A 21,398-nucleotide genomic window follows, 5' to 3' on the forward strand; every position below is an offset into this window, starting at 1 on the left:
CCAAACATGGGAATCTGTCATGATTGCAGCAATAAGCATGTTTGAATCTGTGACTGATGTAGGGCCCAGACCTTCATCCACATTACACAAGCTTTAGAACTTGGGGACAAAACCACCACTTAATCAATTAGAACCTCTTGAGACGCATTAGCTGAACCCCTTTCACCCCTTTTTATTTGAGGAACCTCTGAGATCTTACTTAATATTTTAACTAATTTAATGACACATTTGCTAGCTCATACAGTGAAGATCAAAATGAAAGAACAATTTACGAACATTAGATTTTTTTCAAAATTTGAAGGAATTTTAGTTGTGGCTATACCATGCTAGTAGGACAGTGTTTTATATGGAATTACATTTGGTTCAATAATAATGAACGAAACTTTATAAAACTGAACGTAACTATCAAAAATATGCCATTACAAAAGAAGAAAAACACTATGAAAATGAAAAATCAGTCGCACAAATTAAACTGGCTCTTCTAATATGCTTCATTCTGTGTAAATGTTTTTCAAAGATTCGATTTCGCTAATCGTGGATTCTGAATTCAATGCCATAGATTTCGCTTATGCTTCCCAGTTTTTTGTTTGGTGTTTTGACACAAACCTCTCGTGGGGGTGGGCTTAACAGTGATTTACTCTGATTGGATAGTGAGCTTTTGATGAACAGGTGCTCTCTGACCGGGAAGTGTAGACGTCACTCACATAGACAGTAAAAGAAATGGACACAGCGACCCCATTGGAACTCAATTGAGACAAGTGAAGCCCATTTTTTGCGTTTTTAGCACTTCCGTTTCTGACGCGCAGACTCAAACTAAGCTTGATGACGTCAGCAACCTGTCTGACAGATGTAAATCTTCTAGTAGCTGTGCGTGCAAACTGCCATCGTTAATCTTGCAGAGACGGCGAGCTTGAGCGGGGAGTTTTTTGGCGTGAGTGAGCAGGAGTAAGTATTCTGATTAATTATTTTGTATAGTATTTTAAAATGTAACGCCAGTACGCCATATTAAGTTAATTGCTTGCGAGCTTCTCCTCCTGTCTGTACGGTAATGCGACAGAGTCGTGTGGTTATGACGCAATCGTTAGCCTATTTTTACAAAAACAGTTTCTACGGGGCCATAATGTAACATAGAAGGTAATGGACCCCTTTATACATTGTCTTGTATCTTTAGAAATAAATAATGGACAAACTGAGTCTTTAAAGGGGGGGGGGGGGTGCTATTTCATGCATACTGAGTTTTTTACACTGTTAAAGAGTTGGATTCCCATGCTAAACATGGACAAAGTAAAAAAATTTAAGTTGTACGTTTAAAGGAGTATTTTTGTTCCAAAAATACTCCTACCGGTTTGTCACAAGTTTCGGAAAGTTTTTTTTCGAGTATGGGTCTGTGTGACGTTAGATGGAGCTGAATTTCCTTATATGGGTCCTAAGGGCACTTCTCCCAGAAGAGCGCTTGCTCCCGTATAGCAGAGCACTGAGAGCAGAGACATTCACTGATCAGAGCGAGAGCGAAATGTCACAAAAGAAGTGTGTTTTTGGTTGCCAGGGCAAGACAACCCTGCACAGATTAACCCCCCCCGAAAAAAAAACAGCATTAAGGGACCAGTGGATGGAGTTTATTTTTACAGAGCATCAACGGAGTTGTGCAAGTGTTTTTGTTTGTTCCCTGCATTTCGAAGATTCTTGTTTTACAAACAAGGCCCAGTTTTACGCCGGATTTGCGTATGGTTTATTTCTTAAGGATAATGCAGTCCCAACGAAAAAGGGTCACGATCGTGTGTTGGAACCACAGGCGGTGAGTAAAACTGCTTCAAATATCTCTGTGCTGTTAACTTAACTATCGGCGCGTGAGCACATCAAGTAAACAACATGCGATGTTGTCATCAAACTGCACTTTCCACATGTACACCTTAAAAAAAAAAAAAAAGACGACATAAAGTGGAACTTAGTCATTTTCCAAAACCGCTAAGCAAATATATACAGTTTCAATACATACTACATAGAGACGTCCTGCTGTAGTCGTTGCTGCTGCTGCTCTTGTTCAATTTAAGCCTCTGGATCTGATTCTGGACCATAAATATACGCTGAATCTGACTGTTAGCCATGGTTTGTTTTGGATGATGTTTTTTTCCTCACGGTAATGTCACAGCTTCCAAACGCTCTAAACGCAAAAGCCTACTCGCGCTCATGATTCTTTAGCTCCGCCCACACGTCACGCCTCCAGCCGCTCGTGTTTTTCCGGGAAAAAACGATACAGACTATCTTTCTCTTATAAATATAATAAAACTAAAGACTTTTTGGAGTTCTCAAGATTAACAGGATATTGAGTGAAAACTAGCATTCCACCCCCCCTTTAAACGCCTCAAATGTAAAGTTATCCGCTGTCAAAGTGACGCCAAAATGAATGGGAGTCAATGGGAATGCTAACGTAAGTGAAGTTCTTCTACAAGATGGCGGAACCCGGCAAACTTCAACTTCCGGTCGACTTCCTTGCCGCCTGTCACTCAGTGGTGCACATATTGGAAAGCTCTCGCGGTTTAAAAAAAAAATTATGCACGTGACTGCCACTTTTGCAGGGTAAAGTGAATCAGACCATGCACACAATTATAAACTAAAAAGTAGCATAATTTTTTATGGAGTTGTGCAATAATGTAACGTTATACAGTATTTAAGATATATTCCCCAGCACCTTGGATGGTGTGTTAATATACTACATGTGGTAAAAATGATATCTCTGCACAGACTAAAATAATTTAACATTAAATATAAATAAATAAGAAAAAATTAATGTTAATGCCAAGCACTTTCTCACCTCATTGGCATCGATGCCATTATTCACAGACCAGGTGGTCTGGAAATATTCCAGCATGCGTTGTTTCAGCTGCTGTGGGAGCCGGTGAACACGAATGAAGTCCTTCAAATCTTTCATGCGCGTGTGATATAGTGAGCGACGTGAGTACATGCGCTGGATGATGGCTGTTACATTCCCAAACACCACAGCATGCATGAGAGCTGTGTAAGAGAAACAACTAATCTGATTCACCATCTAACAAACTAGAAATAAGGCCATTAAAGAGGCTAATGTTAAACATGTAATGTTAAACACGTGACATTTACAGTACAATGAAATAAGTCCATGAACCTGTTTGTGGCTGTTATTATAAATCCTGAGGTTCTTACTCATGGGTTGTGGGGAAGCTCTAAACTACATTTTCTGAGACATTAGTCTAGATGTTTGTGTTGCTCATCATAGAAGACGATGTTAATAATGTTAATCATTTATAGAAAAGTTGTTAGTTTCTGGATTTTTTTATTCTTCTTTCGGTTCAGATTTAAAATCTACATTTTGCATGACATTTAGAAGCACTGTAGTGCTTTGATGACATGGCTGTATCCCATAAATCTTCATGAGAATGTCCTTGCTTATCCTACAAGAAGACACTGTTTCTTAATTATTAATGATTAATGACAGCATATGGTGCTTTTCTGTGACCATTGTTTTTTTGTTTAATTGCTCACACATTAAAAGTGGTTGGATAAGATGGAATAAGATGCACCCTGGGACAAGATGATTATTATTTGTTCTGTACCCTGTACAATATGTGACCAATCACGGAAAGTAGAGACACAAGTCGGTTCTGGAGCATTTTGAGTTATTCACAGATTTCGAAAGTGTAGTCTCCAAGCTTTCCAACGATGTGTAACTCATGGAAATCTGATAATATTTGGAGAAGTTGTGGCCATTTGAAGGTAGGCACTCAAAAAAGCTCAAAAAGCTGAAAATAGCCTCTGAAGATTGTGCAGTTCTCAGTGCTGCCAGTGACAATGGGGCTCATTTACATCTCATTTAGATAAGCCATACCCCCTGCATTGCAACGACAGACACAACGGGAAAAATCGAACCGCATACTATTAATAATAAAGGAGAATGTGCATTGTAAATGTCAGTAATTTATCTTTTTCGACTTTTATAAAAATGATTTAGTGGCTGAAATATGTGAGTTTGATCTTTTTATAAAAAAATTTTAATCTTTCAAATTTGGCCATCATTTTTAATGTTATTATTCTAATGTTTATGAAAACAAAAAGTACATATTGATGCTAATTTTATTTGTTATTTGCTGGTTTTCTACATAAAACTTGGTGAATTGATTTCATTGTGTAGCATTAGGACTTTATTAACAGGACTCTGTAATTACCGATGAGCTAGCTAATAACAATATGTAGATATGGGAAGGTCTAAACATGGACTAAACATGAGATAACGTGTGTTCTTAGAATGAACACAAAACGACAAACTTTGATGTTTAAGGAAACTCACCCCATAAGAACAGAAAAGTATTCTTGAAGATCCAAGGTTTGCACTGTGCGTTTGCCCTAAATGTTACGGATTTCCCCATTTCTCTGTCTTTATCCCCATCAAATGTTACTATCGATATAGCCTCTGATATCTTACGGTCCAACTCGTCTGACGCCAGTCTAATACATTCTTGGTCGTCGTCATCTTCGCTCAGTTGTAGATTAGGGATATTATACAGTCTTATTATGCTGCTTTCATCGTCGCTCAGATCGTCTTCAGAATCAGTGAACGCTTGTTCATAAGCACACGGCTTGTCGAAGAAGTACTTCAAAGCATTTTCGGTGTAACGGCCACGGTTCAGCTCGTCTGCGTTCATCTTTGCGGTGTCCATCTTCATTGAATTTTGATATCAGCTACAGCCGGCCAGAGCGCTGCATACTAAGTAGCCACGCGTCCCTCGGAGGGCGGGGGCAATAACAAAAGAAACAAAAGCCGGCTTATCCAGTATGGAAATACAGACAGACAATGAAACGCCCTTACTGGGCGCCCCTACATTGAAACCTCTAAATATACCAATACTGCTATCTCAAACACGGAGAGGCTTCTTTGTGATATCAACTAAAAGATTCTGCAAAAAAAAAACGAAAATCACCAATTTTGGAAAAAAAATAAAAACGCTTCTTTCTCATTTTGCTCGAAAGTTGTGCTGCCGACTTCTGTCACTGGTATCCGTGACGGGTCACACATTCTCCATTCCTACCCAACAGAAGAGGGTCTTTTTTTTTTGCATAGTGACGGAAGGTGTATGACCACCATGTCTCTTCTCCAGGCAATGATGTATGCGAATGGTGAAGTTAATGTGGCATATGTTGAAGAATGTGTCTTTCAGCAGATGGATTAAATACTTAAATAGATTCTTTCCCCACTGCTTGTGATGTAGATAATGTGCTGTGGCCAGACTAAAATAGGAGGGAGGGCTTACATTTTGCATGTGTTTTTGACTTTTTGTGTTATTTATTTATTTATTTGTTTGTTTTCCAGAAAACCCATTTTCTTATTAATGTTTTTTTCCTGGTTTTCTCCAGTTAGGTATGGAATGTGTTTCATATAAAATACATGTGTTGAAAAATAAAGCATTTTGGGAATACTACAAATGACCAAAATAGGAGGGAGGTCTTAAATCCTGGGATGCACATCTTACATCCCAGTTATTTGTTATTATATTGCATTTGTGTGTGTTTTTATGTATACCTGAGTAGGTGTGCATTACTGTAAAATTATTTTATAACCATGTAAATTGTAAGTTGGAGATCTATATGTCATTTTGCTACAAAACACAATTTTGGGCAGAGATAAAACAGTTTTGGATGCAGAGTTTGCTTCTACTAGATAGTACTGCACAATGTTTTTTTTTTTTAACTGTACAATTTTTTTTTACAATTTATTGGTTTTGGGACAATGAAAAATTTGTGCAACTGGCATTGGCAAATTTGTGTAAACAATTGTGAAAACATTTGTTTTAACTAATTGTGGACATTTCAGCCTGGAGCAATGGCTGATGAAAATTCAGCTATACCATCACATTTATAAATTATTGTATTTTATTACATTTCAATACATTAAATAATATTATAAACATATATTAAAATAGAATAACATTATTTTAAATTGTAATATTATTTAACAATGGGCAGAAACGTGCAAATTTTGTGTAAAAACATTTTGTGGGAAAACATTTGTTTTAACTAATTGTGGACATTTTAAGCATTAAAATGCATTGTGTGTGTGTGTTTATTAATTTATATTTGAGTAGGTATAGGTATTATGTGGTATTTTTTCACCTTCATTTTCTTTTCTTTTTTTTTTTTATCAAAATCAATGGAAACAAAAATAAATAAATAAAGAAAAACCCATTTGCAGGGTTTGATTTTTTTATGTATGTTTATAGTTTTGGGACAATGGGCAAAATATTCAATAAACATACAAATAATTGGGAAAAACTGTAAAATGGTGTTTAATAAATGTGTGAAATTTTCATGCCATGTGTGTGTCTTTGAGGTTTTGTCTATAGAGTTTTGAAAAAAGGAGCTATATATTTTTTTAGAAATCATGTGTGAGCAATTTTCAAAAGCTGTTCAAATGCAGCAGAACATTGTGACAAAAATAATTGTCTAGGATACTGTGGAAGTTACGGCTTACCCCCAATGAGCATAGTGCAAATAGAGAAAATCTTCTCAGCATCAGTGTTGGCACAAACGTTGCCGAAGCCCACACTGGTCAGACTGCTCAAGGTGAAATATAAAGAGGCAATGTAAGCACTGCGAACCGAAGGACCACCAACTGTACTGTTGAAATAGGGCTTGTCCAAACGCCTGCCCAGCTCATGTAGCCAGCCTGAGAGAAAGAAAGAAACATCTTATATTGTCAAATATAAATACAGTCTGCTTTTAATAAAAATAGTTACTTTTTAAGGGTGCTCATTCTTCAAACATGCACACACGTATATATAAATTTATACATATATACTAAAAACTCTTTCAGTGAGCAAAAAATTAAGAGATAAAGTCTTAGTATTACACTAATTGTACATTATGATGATGGTCAAATTTAATAATAATTATAATTTACTGTACAGTACAATAGTAAAATTATAATACTAATATTTACAATGCTGTTCAACAGCTTGATTTTTAATGTTTTATTTGAATTGACATTTTTGTCTTATGCTTATCAGGACAGCATTTATTTGTTTATTTAATGTGTTCAAAACAAATTATTTGTAATAAGTTTGTAGTCAGTAATTTTTCCTAAACCTTGGTAGTATGAATGGTAGTAAAGGTGCATCTCAATTAATTAGAATGTCATGGAAAAGTTCATTTATTTCAGTAATTAAACTCAAATTGTGAAACTCTTCAATGCACACAGTCTGAAATAGTTTAAGTCTTTGGTTCTTTTAATTGTGATGATTTTGGCTCACATCTCAACAAATTAGAATACTTCATAAGACCAATAAAAAATAAATAAATAAATTAATTAATTTAGTGAATTGTTGGCCTGTACATGTACTCAATACTTTGTAGGGGCTCCTTTTGCTTTAATTACTGCCTCAATTCGGCGCGGCATGGAGGTGATCCTTTTGTGGCACTGCTGAGGTGGTATGGAAGCCCAGTTTTCTTTGACAGTGGTCTTCAGCTCATCTGCATTTTTTGGTCTCTTGTTTCTCATTTTCCTCTTGACAATACTCCATAGATTCTCTATGGGGTTCAGGTCTGGTGTGTTTGCTGGCAAGTCAAGTACACCAACACAATGGTCATTTAACCAACTTTTGGTGCTTTTGGGAGTGTGGGCAGGTGCAAAATCCTGCTGGAAAATGAAATCAGCATCTTCAAAAAGCTGGTCAGCAGATGGAAGCATGAAGTGCTACAAAATGTCTTGGTAAAAGGGTGCATTGAGTTTGGTTTTCAAAAAACACAATGGACCAACACCAGCAGATGATATTGCAACCCAAATAATCACAGACTGTGGAAACTTTACACTGGACATCAAGCAACTTGGGCTTTGAGTTTCTCAACCCTTCATCCAGACTCTAGGACATTGGTTTCCAAATGATTTACAAAACTTGCTCTCATCTGAAAAAAGGACTTTGGACCACTGGGCATCAGTCCAGTTCTTATTCTCCTCAGCCCAGGTAAGACGCTTCTGATGTTTTCTGTGGTTCAGGAGTGGCTTTACAAGAGGAATATGACAACTGTAGCCAAATTCATTGATACGTCTGTATGCCTTGACCCCAGTCTCAGTCCATTCCTTGTGAAGTTCACTCAAATTCTGGAATCGATTTTGCTTGACATTCCTCATTAGGCTGTGGTTCTCTCGGTTGGTTGTGCATATTTTCCTTCCACACTTTTTCCTTCCACTCAACTTTCTGTTAACTTGCTTGGATACAGCACTCGGTGAACAGCCAGCTTCTCTGGCAATGAATGTTTGTGTCTTACCCTCCTTGTGAAGGGTGTCATTGATTGTCTTCTGGGCAACTGTCAGATCAGCAGTTTTCCGCATGATTGTGTAGCCTAATGAATGAACCTAACTGAGAGACCATTTTGAAGGCTCAGGAAACCTTTGCAGGTGTTTTGAGTTGATTAGCTGATTGGCATGTCACCATTTTCTAATTGGTTGAGATTTTTTGGTTTTTGTTAAATGTGAGCCAAATCATCACAATTAAAAAAAACAACAAAAGACTTAAACTACTTCAGTCTGTTTGCGTTGGATTTATTTAATACACAAGTTTCACAATTTGAGTTGCATTACTGAAAAAGTATTCCATGATATTTATATATATTGAGATGCATCTGTATATATGTTACGGAATCACCTGCCTCACCAGCGAAACCAGGCTCCTCCTACACCCGTTCACAATCACCTGATTACTAATCATGGACACCTGCATCCACACCATTCAAATACACACTCCCCCCAGTCATTCGACAGTCGGTCTCAAGGTTTACAAGCTTCTCAAGTGGATCCCTTACCTAAATGTCAGCCTGTCGATCCTGGAAGCATCTGCTGTCTATTGAAGGACAAGAAGTTTCAGCTCAGATAAGACTGTTTTCTCTAATTCCATTGATCACTTCAGTTTTGATTCTCCTAAATTGGAAGCTTCTCCTCAATTGCCTTAATAAACTCACCTGCTTGTTTGAATCTCCCTGTTTGCTTCCTTGACCAGTTGTGACAATATACAGGTGCTGGTCATATAATTAGAATATCATCAAAAAGTTGATTTATTTCACTAATTCCATTCAAAAAGTGAAACTTGCATATTATATTCATTCATTACACACAAACTGATATATTTCAAATGTTTATTTATTTTATTTTATTTGATGATTATAACTGACAACTAAGGAAAATCCAGAATTCAGTATCTCAGAAAATTTGAATATTGTGAAAAGGTTCAATAATGAAGACACCTGGTGCCACACTCTAATCAGCTAATAAACTTAAAATACCTGCAAAGGCCTTTAAATGGTCTCTCAGTTTAGTTCTGCAGGCTACACAATCATGGGGAAGTCTGCTGATTTGCCAGTTGTCCAAAAGACGACCATTGAAACCTTGCACAAGGAGGGCAAGACACAAAAGGTCATTGCAAAAGAGGCTGGCTGTTCACAGAGCTCTGTATCCAAGCACATTAATAGAGAGGCAAAGGGAAGGAAAATATGTGGTAGAAAAAAAGTGTACAAGCAATAGGGATAACGGCACCCTGGAGAGGATTGTAAAACAAAACCTATTCAAAAATGTTGGGGAGATTCACAAAGAGTGGACTGCAGCTGGAGTCAGTGCTTCAAGAACCACTACTCGCAGACGTATGCAAGACATGGGTTTCAGCTGTCACATTCCTTGTGTCAAGCCACTCTTAAACAACAGACAGCGTCAGAAGCATCCCTCCTGGGCTAAAGACAAAAAGGACTGGACTGCTGCTGAGTGATCCAAAGTTATGTTCTCTGATGAAAGTCAATTTAGCATTTCCTTTGGATATCAGGGTCTCAGAGTCTGGAGGAAGAGAGGAGAGGCACACAGTCCATGTTGCTAGAGGTCCAGTGTAAAGTTTCCACAGTCAATGATGGTTTGGGGTGATGGTTTGCCATGACATCTGCTTGTGTTGGTCCACTGTGTTTTCTGAGGTCCAAGGTCAACACAGCAGTATACCAGGAAGTTTTAAAATACTTCATGCTTCCTGCTGCTGACCAACTTTATGGAGATGCAGATTTCATTTTCCAACAGGACTTGGCACCTGAACACAGTGCCAAAGCTTCCAGTACCTGGTTTAAGGACCATGGTCTCCCTGTTCTTAACTGGCCAGCAAACTCGCCTGATCTTAACCCCATAGAAAATCTATGGGGTATTGTGAAGAGGAAGATGCAATATGCCAGACCCAAGAATGCAGAAGAGCTGAAGGCCACTATCAGAGCAACCTTGGTTCTCATAACACCTGAGCAGTGACACAGACTGAGTAGCCGCATTTCCGCTATCGGGCTAAAAGCAGGCGTGCTAGTGTGTGCCAGGGCCAGTCGTGTTTCCACTGTCACATCCGGGTCTTGATTGTGCCTCGTCGGGGCTTCCTCGGAGCCAAATGACCCAGGTTTTTTGGCCCGACGAAAACCTTGGGCCAAAGCGGGCCAGCTAGGGCTAGAGGAGTGTTTATGAACAAAGGGAATTTCTCTGCTTCTGGAGAGCGTCAGCGCCACGGATCATTTCATAAAGCTAACAGCTAATAACACCAGCATTTAAGACTTTTTAAAATAAGTTGAGCTCAAAACTCACTTTCAGTCATCAGCGAATGTTTGGAATAACTTGATCCGATGTGGATTATAATCACTAAACAAGGCAGAAATATTTATAAGCGATGCAAAAGACTATGCACTATAAACAATGTGAAATTATTAACTCGAGAGTTTAGCTCTGCGTAGCCTGTCATAAAAATAATAATGTTTTTTGTTCAGGAGCTTTTATAAAAATATAGAGTGTCAGCGTCGCGGATCATTTCAGAAAGCTAACAGCTATAACACCAGGATTAAAAATGAAAATTAAAAACTTTTTTAAATAAGTTTTAAAATAAATATGTTTGAAATAACTTGATCTGATGTGTATTATAATTACCATACAAGGCAGAAATATTTATAAATGCTGCAAAAGACTATGCATGCTAGGCATTAACATTACCACAGTAAACATGATAAATATGACCGGTGGAGAAATCAGATGTCAGATTCTTATTCTCTATCACAATCGTGTATTTATTTAGTAACTTAAATTATTCATCATAAGTCTCGTCTGGAGAGTTTAGCTCCACGTAGCCTATCATAAAAATATAATAATTTTTGTTCGGGAGCTTTTATAAAAATAGAGATATTATCATTCATTCTAATACTGTGGCTACATATAAACAGAAACAGACTCGACTAAATAAGCAGGCTATTTTCATAACGCTTAAGCGTTAAAAATTAATAAATAAAATAGAAATACATTTATTTCTGTGTGACTACTTTTAAGTCCTGATAAATTAATTCATTATGATCAATGTATCACTTATTCTACTGTAAAACATTGATGCTTTTGAATTTAAATATTTAACAAAGCATGCAAACAAACCTGGCCCATAGTAAGCCCTGGCTCGCACTGGCCCGACAGTGGAAACACGGCTATTGACTCCATGCCGCACTGCATTGCTGCAGTAATTCAGGCAAAAGGAGCCCCAACTAAGTATTGAGTGCTGTACATGCTCATATTTTTCATGTTCATACTTTTTAGTTGGCCGAGATTTCAAAAAATCCTTTCTTTGTATTGGTTTTAAGTAATATTCTAATTTTCTGAGATACTGAATTTGGGACTTTCCTCAGTTGTCAGTTATAATCATCATAATTAAAAGAAATAAACATTTGAAATATATCAGTCTGTGTGTAATGAATGAATATAATATAGAGGTTTCACTGTTTGAATGGAATTAGTGAAATAAATCAACTTTTTGATGATATTCTAATTATATGACCAGCACCTGTATTTACAATTATTTTCGAATATTTATTCACTTTCAACATTAAACTATCAAGCTTCTATTTTAGTGAATGGAGATTCTTTGTTTAATTGACAACAAAGTATATACTTGCTTTTTATTCAAAATATGGCAGAATTCTCTTCTTTGTCAATTTCTTAAATTATTGAAAATTATGCAAATGTAAAAGTTAACCTGGCACATGTTGTATACCAAAATGTATAAGCAGCTCCAATTCAGAGCACATACCTAAAATGTTTGTATGGGGCAAAATTTGATGTGAACCAAATTAATTTCAGCAAGTCTCTTGCAAAAGTCCCGAACAACATGATGGCAGACACAACCACCATTGGCATACCTGTCAAGTTTTGGATTTGAAAATAAGGGAAATTTTCCAGCGCCCATTGCGAGCAGTCCCACCACCCCAACAAAGCTCCAGTATCCCTTACATTTTAAGACAGGTGTTATAGCCCAAATTAAAACACAAAAGGGTATATATGAAGAGCATTTATTTAAAGGCTTATTTGCATATTTTCTGTTAATTTAACATTGCTTGTCTTTACATTTACTTTTCATTTCATATTGCTTTTCTTTAACAGTTTTTCTTTTCATTTCACATAACTTTTCTTTTACTCCTTTTAGTGAGTTGTTGTACCAATTTGTTGCAGACTTTGCATTCTTTAAAAAAGTAAATTCGCTGTCCCATTTATCACGGTATTTACACATGGGTTTTGGTTTTTTGGCAGGTGTGCCTTCACTCTCTATTGTAGCATCCATCATCCGTCTCTGTTTTTTCTTTTGTTGTTGTTGTTTTTCCCACGTTATAACTCATGTCATCTGACCTCACACACCCCTCGCGACAGGCTACTACAGATGGGAGTTATCGCGAGACTAGTGACAGAGCTCAGATTGGGAATGTTTTTATTATTATTATTTTATTAATAACGCAGGTAAAAAAAATAAATAAATAAAAATACGGGAGATTTACGGGAAAATACTAATACGGGAGGACGGCGGGAAAGAAGGGTAAAATACGTGACTTTCCCGGCCAAAACGGGATACTTGACAGGTATGACCATTGGCCCCAATGCACTCCCTAGCTTCATATATGCCAAAAACTGATGAATAGCTTCCACGTACTTGACTGTGAAATGCGCATAGCCGCACACAGTCAATGATTGAGTTGGACTTTTTACAGTCTTTTACAAGCTCTAGGACCCATGTGGGCTAAACTCTGGATCATTTCCCTCTGATTTGGCACAAAATACATTCAGTTACCACATCTTTCAAATTAAATTTCTCACTTAGGCAAAACCACCACCACAACTCTATGTACTACATGTCAAAACTGTTAAACTTAAATTCAAACATAAAACAAAACTGAATAAGACAGTAATTAGCTAATTTTCTACAGTAACATTAAGATATATTTTAAATCGAATTATTTTCATTAAAATGAAAACAATTGTTTGTATCTACATCTATACAAAATGAAATGTTTTATGAATAATTTTATACTGCAATGTAAACATGGAGCATGTAACATATATATTTATATTTATACTGCATAGAATTACAGTTGAGAGCTGTCATTCTTGTTTTGTAAAGATATTTTACAAAATAAAACAATGTTTAATGCATTAGTCTCCAACTGCGCCAATACCAACCAATTGCCAAGGTAGTTCAGAATGTGAAGGAAACATAATGTGCACTTTGTGAGCATGCATGAAGCCAAAAATATATTATATTTATAAATATATAAATAACCTTTTCCTTCAAATATGAATCTCAGTGGTGTGTGATAAGGCATAATCTTACATTAAAGTACACGTTTTTTAGATCCACAAACACAAACCAGTTTCTGGTCTAAGATCCAAGATAGATTGAGACAAATGTGTTTATTCAGAAGGAGAAAAATAAAGTGCAGCAGGCATTACCCCATTGCTAACAAGTTAGCATTTTAGTAGTTCCATCATCCTAAGGTTGATGTTTTTTTTGTTTTTTTTATAGGTGTTGATATTGAAGTCATGTAACTGTTGGTGTGGTTAGTTTAAAGCCTACATTTAGCTTTATACTAACGGCAATTGTATTTAGGTTTCAAAATTCATAAAGGTTGTGTTGAACAAAATGTTTAAGAATCATAAACTTTTGCTTGTCACTGAATAATAAAAAAAAAGATTTAAAAAAGCCAACAGAAAAATTCTAGCTGGTCACTTTACATGTTGGTCAGATGGTCTCTTATCCTATCATATCCTATCCCTAAGTGGGCGTTTTGGCCAGAATAAGCATCAATGTGACATCATGCCGATAGTCAAAATCTGGTTCTGTAAGACTCAAGGAAACATCCCTCATAACTTGATAAGAACACGAAGCAGCTTTTTCAAAGATTTAACAACCGAGTGTTTGAATATCTCACCATTGTCCCAGGCTCCATTGGCATTGGTCTCCATCTCTTTGCGTCCAATGATGTACCAGATGCAGGCCATCCAGTGAGCCAGCAGAGCGAACATCGACATGAGCAGTGTTAGTACCATGGCGCTGTACTGCGAGTACCTGTCCAACTTCTGCAGCAGTCTTAACAGACGCAACAATCGCACAGTTTTCAGCAGGTGCACTAGAGACGTCTTGAAAAGCACAAACATGGGTGTGTCAATAGCTTGTGTAAATATTAATACCTAGTAATCACATAATTTGCTTGCTCCAAAAAACTAAAAAAGTAACAAAAAAGTACTTTGAAATACCTTGGAAAACAAACATGGTAATCATTGTGTACCATGACCTATATATGTAGATCATGGTACCACCACAGAACTTCTTTGTAAAGGACTTCTGGAGTTTTCTTTGGAACCACCGTACCCTCCCCATTCTACTATTTTTATATAAGCCATATGACTGGCAAATAAAATGCTTTCTACATTCACACATGTGAACTTACAACAGTAATGTTAAATGCATAGAGCAGGTCAAAGGGCAGCGCAGCCACCAGATCTACAAAGAACCACGTTGTAGCGTAATGCAGACAGATGGAGCGAGGCTCGTACACCACCTGCCCTGATTGACTCACGTAGGTGGTGCGAAAGTTAAGAATGATGTCTGAAAGAGAAAGAAGATCAATTAAATTTTCTTGAAAATCTCCTTTTATCTTTTACTTTGAATCTCTTTTGAGGCATTCATACACTCATGTATTACTGGTGGCAACTGACGTTTTTTTGTGTTGATGGTAAACCATACGATTCAACAAGGAATGTTCTTTCACTTCAGAGGCTTGCTTTCTTAGTAAACTCACCCAGAATAAAAAGCATTTCCACTGCGATGTCGCTACCTATCGTGCTCCTGCCTGCAGTCTCCAGATCACTGTACGCTGTGAAACACACATTGTATGGCACGGTCACAGCAACGTAGAATGTAGCTAGTAGAATCATCCAATCCCACAATGCTTTGGACACACTATAATGCAGCAGGATGAATCGAGACTTCTGGACTGCTGCCACTTTGTACTCAGGCAGGGATGGTTTTTCAAACATGTCCTGAGGGAGAGAGGCACAGTTTAAGGAATGAGAGCAAAGAAATTAAGAGATGTGTTCTCCTTTACAATCTCAGCTTCTTCAAGGCACTAGTGAGATCTAAGAAAGAGCAAATAAGGCGGTTTTCTAAAGCCTCCTCCTCCTATACCATTTCAAATGTTAAGTTTTTAATTGATTGTGAATATATTTTAAAATACAGTTTATTCCTGTAATGGCAAAGCAAAAATGCTCTGAAATATGCTTGTTTGATGGGTGCTGTACTGAGAGTACTTAAAACCTTTCCTCATATTTTACAATATCCACTCCCATAGGTCATATAAAGACAATTGACAAGCTCATCATCTCAGGTCATGATTAGTTTGAGGCAGCAATCCATGTGGTTTCTAATCCTCCATGCTCTCATTTTCCACACTCTTCATTAAAGTTAAAGTACAGACCCATTGTGTCACCGAACATTTAAGACCCCCCCCCCACCACCAAAAAAAAAAAATCACAACAATCTAACCTTACATTGCATAATAAGAATTTAAAAATGGGGGGAAATATCATTATGAATTAAATGTTTTTCTCTAATACACATTGGCCACAATTAATGGCACCATTTTATTCAATGATTTTGAAACCTCCATTTGCCAGTTTAACAGCTCTTAGTTTTCTCCTATAATGCCCGATGACGTTAAAGAACACCTGATAAGAGATCAGAGACCATTCCTTCATCCAGAATCATTTCAGACTCTTTAGATTCACAGCTCCATGTTGGTACTTCTTCTCTTCAGTTCACCCCACTCATTTTCTTTAGGGTTCAGGTCAGAGGACTGGAATGGCTATAACAGAAGCTTGGTTTTGTGCCCAGTGACCCATTTTTGTGTTCTTTTTGAGGTTTGTGTTTGGATTACTGTTCGGTTGGAAGATCCAAACATGGCCCATTATAAAATTTCCAACAGAGTCAGTCCCATTTTTATTTTTTATTTTTTTGATTTGCCAGTCCCGTTTGAAGTTCCTCTCATGTCTGATAACTGAATATGCTGGGGATTGTTTTTGGATGAGCTAGGAGAATTGCTCTTGAAACTCTCCCAAACAACGTGCTGTTTGACAATTTTATTTTAAGGTTTTCTGAGCCCCAGACTCAACTATTTTCTGCAATTCTCCAGCTGTAATCCTTGAAAAGTCTTTGGCCAATCAAACTCTCCTTTTCACTGTGCATTAGGACGATATAGACATGTCCTCTTCCACCCATCCAACCATTGGCAGTAGGCTGAGTAAAGGACGATGAGAGTCCTTTTCCCTGGCCACTTCCTCCAGCTTATCCTGACGGATGACAAAGCATTCCCAGGCCAGCCGAGTAAATCCTACAGCATGTCCTAGGTTTCCCCCGGGGTCTCTTCCCATTTGTATGTGCCTGGAACACCCCCACTGGAAGGTGTCTGGGAGGCATCCTGCCCAGATGCCTGAACCACCTCATCTGGTTCCTTTCAATGCAAACGAGCAGTAAAACAGTGACACTTCTATCCTGGAAGTTCAAACTTTAGACACTGTGAGAAGAAAACAAGGTTGTTGAACTCCTATACTTGGGGAAACATTTCACTCCCTACCTGAAGCAGGCAATCCATGCTTTTCTGGCTGAGAACCATGACTTCAGGAGCTCACCCTCATTCCCGACATTTGGTCTCAAAGTAAATGCTGGAAGTCACAGCCTAATAAAGCCATTATATATAAATAAATAAAGCCAAATCGGTTTGTAAACGTTGTTGTATGTGAAACTTTTAAAAAATGCAAGGGAAAAACATTTTTGACCACATCATTGTCATGTAAACATAGTCTAAAACAGAATGTCTGATTATGTGCACAGTCCTGAACCATCAAAAGTGTGAAATGTTTAAGAATTTACATCTGTCTTGGAGTAACATTTTAGCTATGGAATTTACAATAAATTGCAATAAATGATGAATTATTAAAATTGCATAAAATTTTCTGGCACTAACATGTTGCTAAGAGAAAAATGTATACTTTTTTTGTGATGGAGTAAGTGAAAATATGTATAGGACACATTCAAATCTCAACTACTACTACTACTACAAAAAAAGGTTTGCCCTGCTTGTTATGCTTTTTTGCCTATTTTTCTCTAAGTCGGTTGGAGTGTGATGGAGCGAAGGCAGGTGGCTCTGCTGAGAATGAAGTTGTGCTGAAAACATGACCATCTGTTCACAGGAGCGATAGGAAATGTGACCTGCCAATCTGGCCTCCTGTTCTGGAATGGCCATGTAACATAACAACGAGGACTAGACATCCTTTATACTTCTGGCCTGCACCTTTCACACTGTTTGAACATTGAGTCAAATGTTCACCGGAAAATGAGGTCCTGCACAGATCCTATGCTTTACAGTAACTGTAATTCACAATCCCATGATTAAAAAATAAAAATCAATGGTAATAGGTCGTAGTGGACAGATTATTTCAGGAGGAAAAAAGAAAAGAACGGTACAAAATTAAAGTACAAAATTATTAGAACTGAGGTAGTCTGGATATGAGGAAAGTACATTTATTTTTAAGCCTATAAAGCACTTCTAGTAACAAGCATGAAGAAGACAAGCATTACTTTTACCATCGCTCCTTTGTAGTTTTAGTGATTTGAGCAAACCCCAGCAGTAACTCGTCCAACACCTAGAAAACCCTAACAACTACATATCATTGTCAGCATCATGGCAGCCTATTGCACACATTCAAGAACCATAGAAACTTATTGTCAAATGTATTCTAAAACTGTGATGCCGTAAATAACTTGATAATATAATTTTTGCTCTCAATGCATTGTAATATTGTAAAATGTTACAAATAGGCTTGAATTTAATAAGCACTTTCTCTTTCTAGGAATTGGAAATCAATAAAAACTTTTATTGTTAATAACTTTTATGTTAACATATAGTTATTATTAGCGGTGTAATGAAACATCAATCAAAGGATAGAGGCATCAAAGGACTACCAATATGACATATCGGTAAATAAAAAATATCTACATATATTTTCACATATCCATAAGGTCAATAAAAGATTTGTTTAAAAAGATGTCGAAATGTCACTAGGATGTCATCAAATACTTGATAAGTTTTAAGAAGTGATTACTACAAAACATATGTTTTGGTTTTCACTGTTTTAGTATGTAGTTTATACATTTACTCACCTTGCTTAAGTTGACATTTTTTTTGCTGTCACGGGTAAACTGGCTTGTTAGCTGGTAAATCATGGTGTGACCTCTCCTTCTGGCTTTACTGAAATGAGAGTCTCCAGTGGTCCTTTTGTATGGCTTATTATCTGCACAAAAGGAAAAAAAGCATTAACGGCCTTGACAGTTTACAAATCATAAACATTTAAAATTGTCTAACTGTATGATTGCACCAGAGTGTCCGTGTGTTTTAGCAGTTATTTGTTTTGTGGATGCAACTCCAAATGCCCTTGAAGACTACTGATTACACTATCCCTTAACACAATTTGCCATGTGATGTTAGCTTTCAAACTAAAGTGGTTTAGCTTCTATCTAAAAGATATAATCTTTTTGTCTAGAAGCTCCTCTTACTGCCAGGTCACCCTAAATGCTATGCTGTGATCCATTGTACATGTGCCCTCTAGACTTCAAACATGCGATTTCTTATCAAAATTTCAACAACCAAAGGTCAGTGTTTTATAGGCTGTTTATTTTCCCAAGTAATAATAAAAAACAAATAAAAAACTAGTGAGACATGTTTTTAGTGTAGACCGTACCATCAGTTCTGCTGCTGTGATGGCTCTTATCTTTTGTTTCTGTGATATCCTTGAATGAAAACAGAAAAAGCACCATCTCCCCCTTTTCATTCTTAATGGGGACGATGTCCAGCAGACACCAGAATGAACTTCCTGTGATAACACACCAAATAGAGTTACAGAATTACACACTTACATAAAACACTGATAAAAAATATCTACTTTGCAATAAAACAGTTTCGCTACAGAAGAGCTACATTAGTAGTGGGGTGGTGATTTTGAAGCAATTAAACTTACAGCTTGTTCACTACTAAATAAGGTGACCAGATTTTAGAGTGACCAGGGATAATATATATATATATTCAATTGTTGTGGGTTCCATATCAATATTATGCTAAATAAACAATTAAATAATAATAGTTTTCACAAAGTGTAAACATACTGCAGTAGTGTAATTACAAACTTTTTTAATGTTGTGATTTATCTATAAAACATTATTGGAATAAATCAAGTCAAGTCAAGTCACCTTTATTTAAACAAAATACATTGCGTCAAAGCAACTGAACAACATTCGTAAGGCAAACAGTTTGTCAATAATGCAAAATGATAGTTAAAGGCAGTTCATCATTGAATTTGGTGATGTCATCTCTGTTCAGTTTAAATACTGTCTGTGCATTTATTTGCAATCAAGTGTCCCCAACTAAGCAAGCCAGAGGCGACGGCGGCAAAGAACCGAAACTCCATCGGTGACAGAATGGAGAAAAAAACCTTGGGAGAAACCAGGCTCAGTTGGGGGGCCAGTTCTCCTCTGACCAGACGAAGCCAGCAGTTCAATTCCAGGCTGCAGCAAAGTCAGATTGAAATCACTTTAATAACAGTAATAATCATTACTCAAACAAAAACCATTGTGATTGGCCAAGCAGTGCTTCTTGCAGTTCTCTTTTAGAGGTTAACAGCACTGGATATCACTATATATATCACTCTGTTTGACTGTGTTCACGTCATTCCAGGTGAGAGTGTGGTGTGGGGAGACTGGGAGAGACTTTGATTTGAGCAAGGATCAGGTTTTCTGAGTGTCTGTGTTTTCTTTCTCTCTCTCTGTGTGCATGGTCAGAGCAGGTTGGTCTCTTAGCTGTGTGGGGAGTGAGAAATGGAAAACTTGGAGTTTACATGGAAGAACACAGTGTTCCCTTTCAGATCCCAATATGTCAGTCACTGACAAAGGGTTACATATGTAACAAAGACATTTCACAGTGTTTTGGTTTTCAAACAGATTGTTCCACTCACCTGCAGCCTGACTCCAGCGACTCTACAGAAGTAAAGCAGCTTAGAGAATGGATGGATAGTGCATTTATTTTTTGTGCAAAGTTTAAATTGTATCTGGAATCTACCAATTTATAATTTCTTGTTTATTTAACTGTTCAGTATTATACTGTAAATTTCACAAAAGGATGTGATTACTGCAGTCCTTGTTTGTGTGAGATGATTTTGTGTGACAGATTTGTTCGCTGTTATGCAGATGACACACTGTTTTTATATTTCCTCATGACTTGACAAAACTCCTAAGTTTTCCAATTTGTAATAATTTATTAGTGTATTAGCACTCCAGCAGTTTGATAATACCTAGAATATCAAAATCAACTGTGGGCAGCAGTTCCCTTTCAGTCAGTCACGTTCAACGTTACGAATGGGATCTCGCCCGAGAGCCCAATCACCTTCGAGTGGTACAAAACGAGCCAATGGTACACAAAGTACCTTGGTCTGCGGGATTTGCCTTGAATTCGGGCCGGCTAACTCTCACATTATCCTGAGACCCCGGCCTGGGTACGTGCCCAAAGTTCCCACCACTCCTTTTAGGGATCAGGTGGTGAACTTGCAAGCGCTGCCCCTGGAGGAAGCAGACCCAGCCCTGGCACTGCTCTGTCCAGTACGTGCGCTCCGCACCTACATGGACAGAACTCGGTGCCTTAGGACCTCAGACCAGCTCTTTGTCTGTTACGGAGGCCAGCAGAAGGGAAAGGCTGTCTCCAAGCAGAGGTTATCCCACTGGATAGTGGATGCTATTGTCCTGCCGTCCGCCCTAGGGGTGAGAGCTCACTCAACTAGGAGTGTAGCTTCCTCCTAGGCGCTGGCGCATGGCGCCTCGCTAGCAGGCATGTGTAGAGCTGCGGGCTGGGCAACACCTAACACATTAGCGAAATTTTATAATCTCTGTGTAGAGCCCGTGTCCCCCAGGTACTCGCCCTTCGGGCCAGTAAGGACCTGCTCGGTGTCAATCTGCTTGCTGCGCCATTCC

The 21,398-nt window shown here is 37.6% G+C and overlaps 1 protein-coding gene across 1 annotated transcript in view; it reads right to left on the minus strand.

The window, feature by feature from the left end:
* LOC113072461 (potassium voltage-gated channel subfamily H member 4) overlaps positions 1-21,398 on the minus strand; it is a 43,040-nt gene that overhangs the window by 12,690 nt on the left and 8,952 nt on the right. The window contains exons 3-9 of the mRNA XM_026245440.1: positions 19,124-19,255; positions 18,546-18,676; positions 15,130-15,370; positions 14,779-14,936; positions 14,260-14,467; positions 6,500-6,694; positions 2,813-3,012 (exon numbers count right to left, since the gene is read on the minus strand). Coding sequence (XP_026101225.1) covers positions 2,813-3,012; positions 6,500-6,694; positions 14,260-14,467; positions 14,779-14,936; positions 15,130-15,370; positions 18,546-18,676; positions 19,124-19,255 — 1,265 coding nt within the window. The remainder of the gene's footprint in view (positions 1-2,812; positions 3,013-6,499; positions 6,695-14,259; positions 14,468-14,778; positions 14,937-15,129; positions 15,371-18,545; positions 18,677-19,123; positions 19,256-21,398) is intronic.

Source organism: Carassius auratus, unplaced genomic scaffold (genome assembly GCF_003368295.1).
Source record: "Carassius auratus strain Wakin unplaced genomic scaffold, ASM336829v1 scaf_tig00009130, whole genome shotgun sequence".
NCBI classification, from domain to species: Eukaryota; Metazoa; Chordata; class Actinopteri; order Cypriniformes; family Cyprinidae; genus Carassius; species Carassius auratus.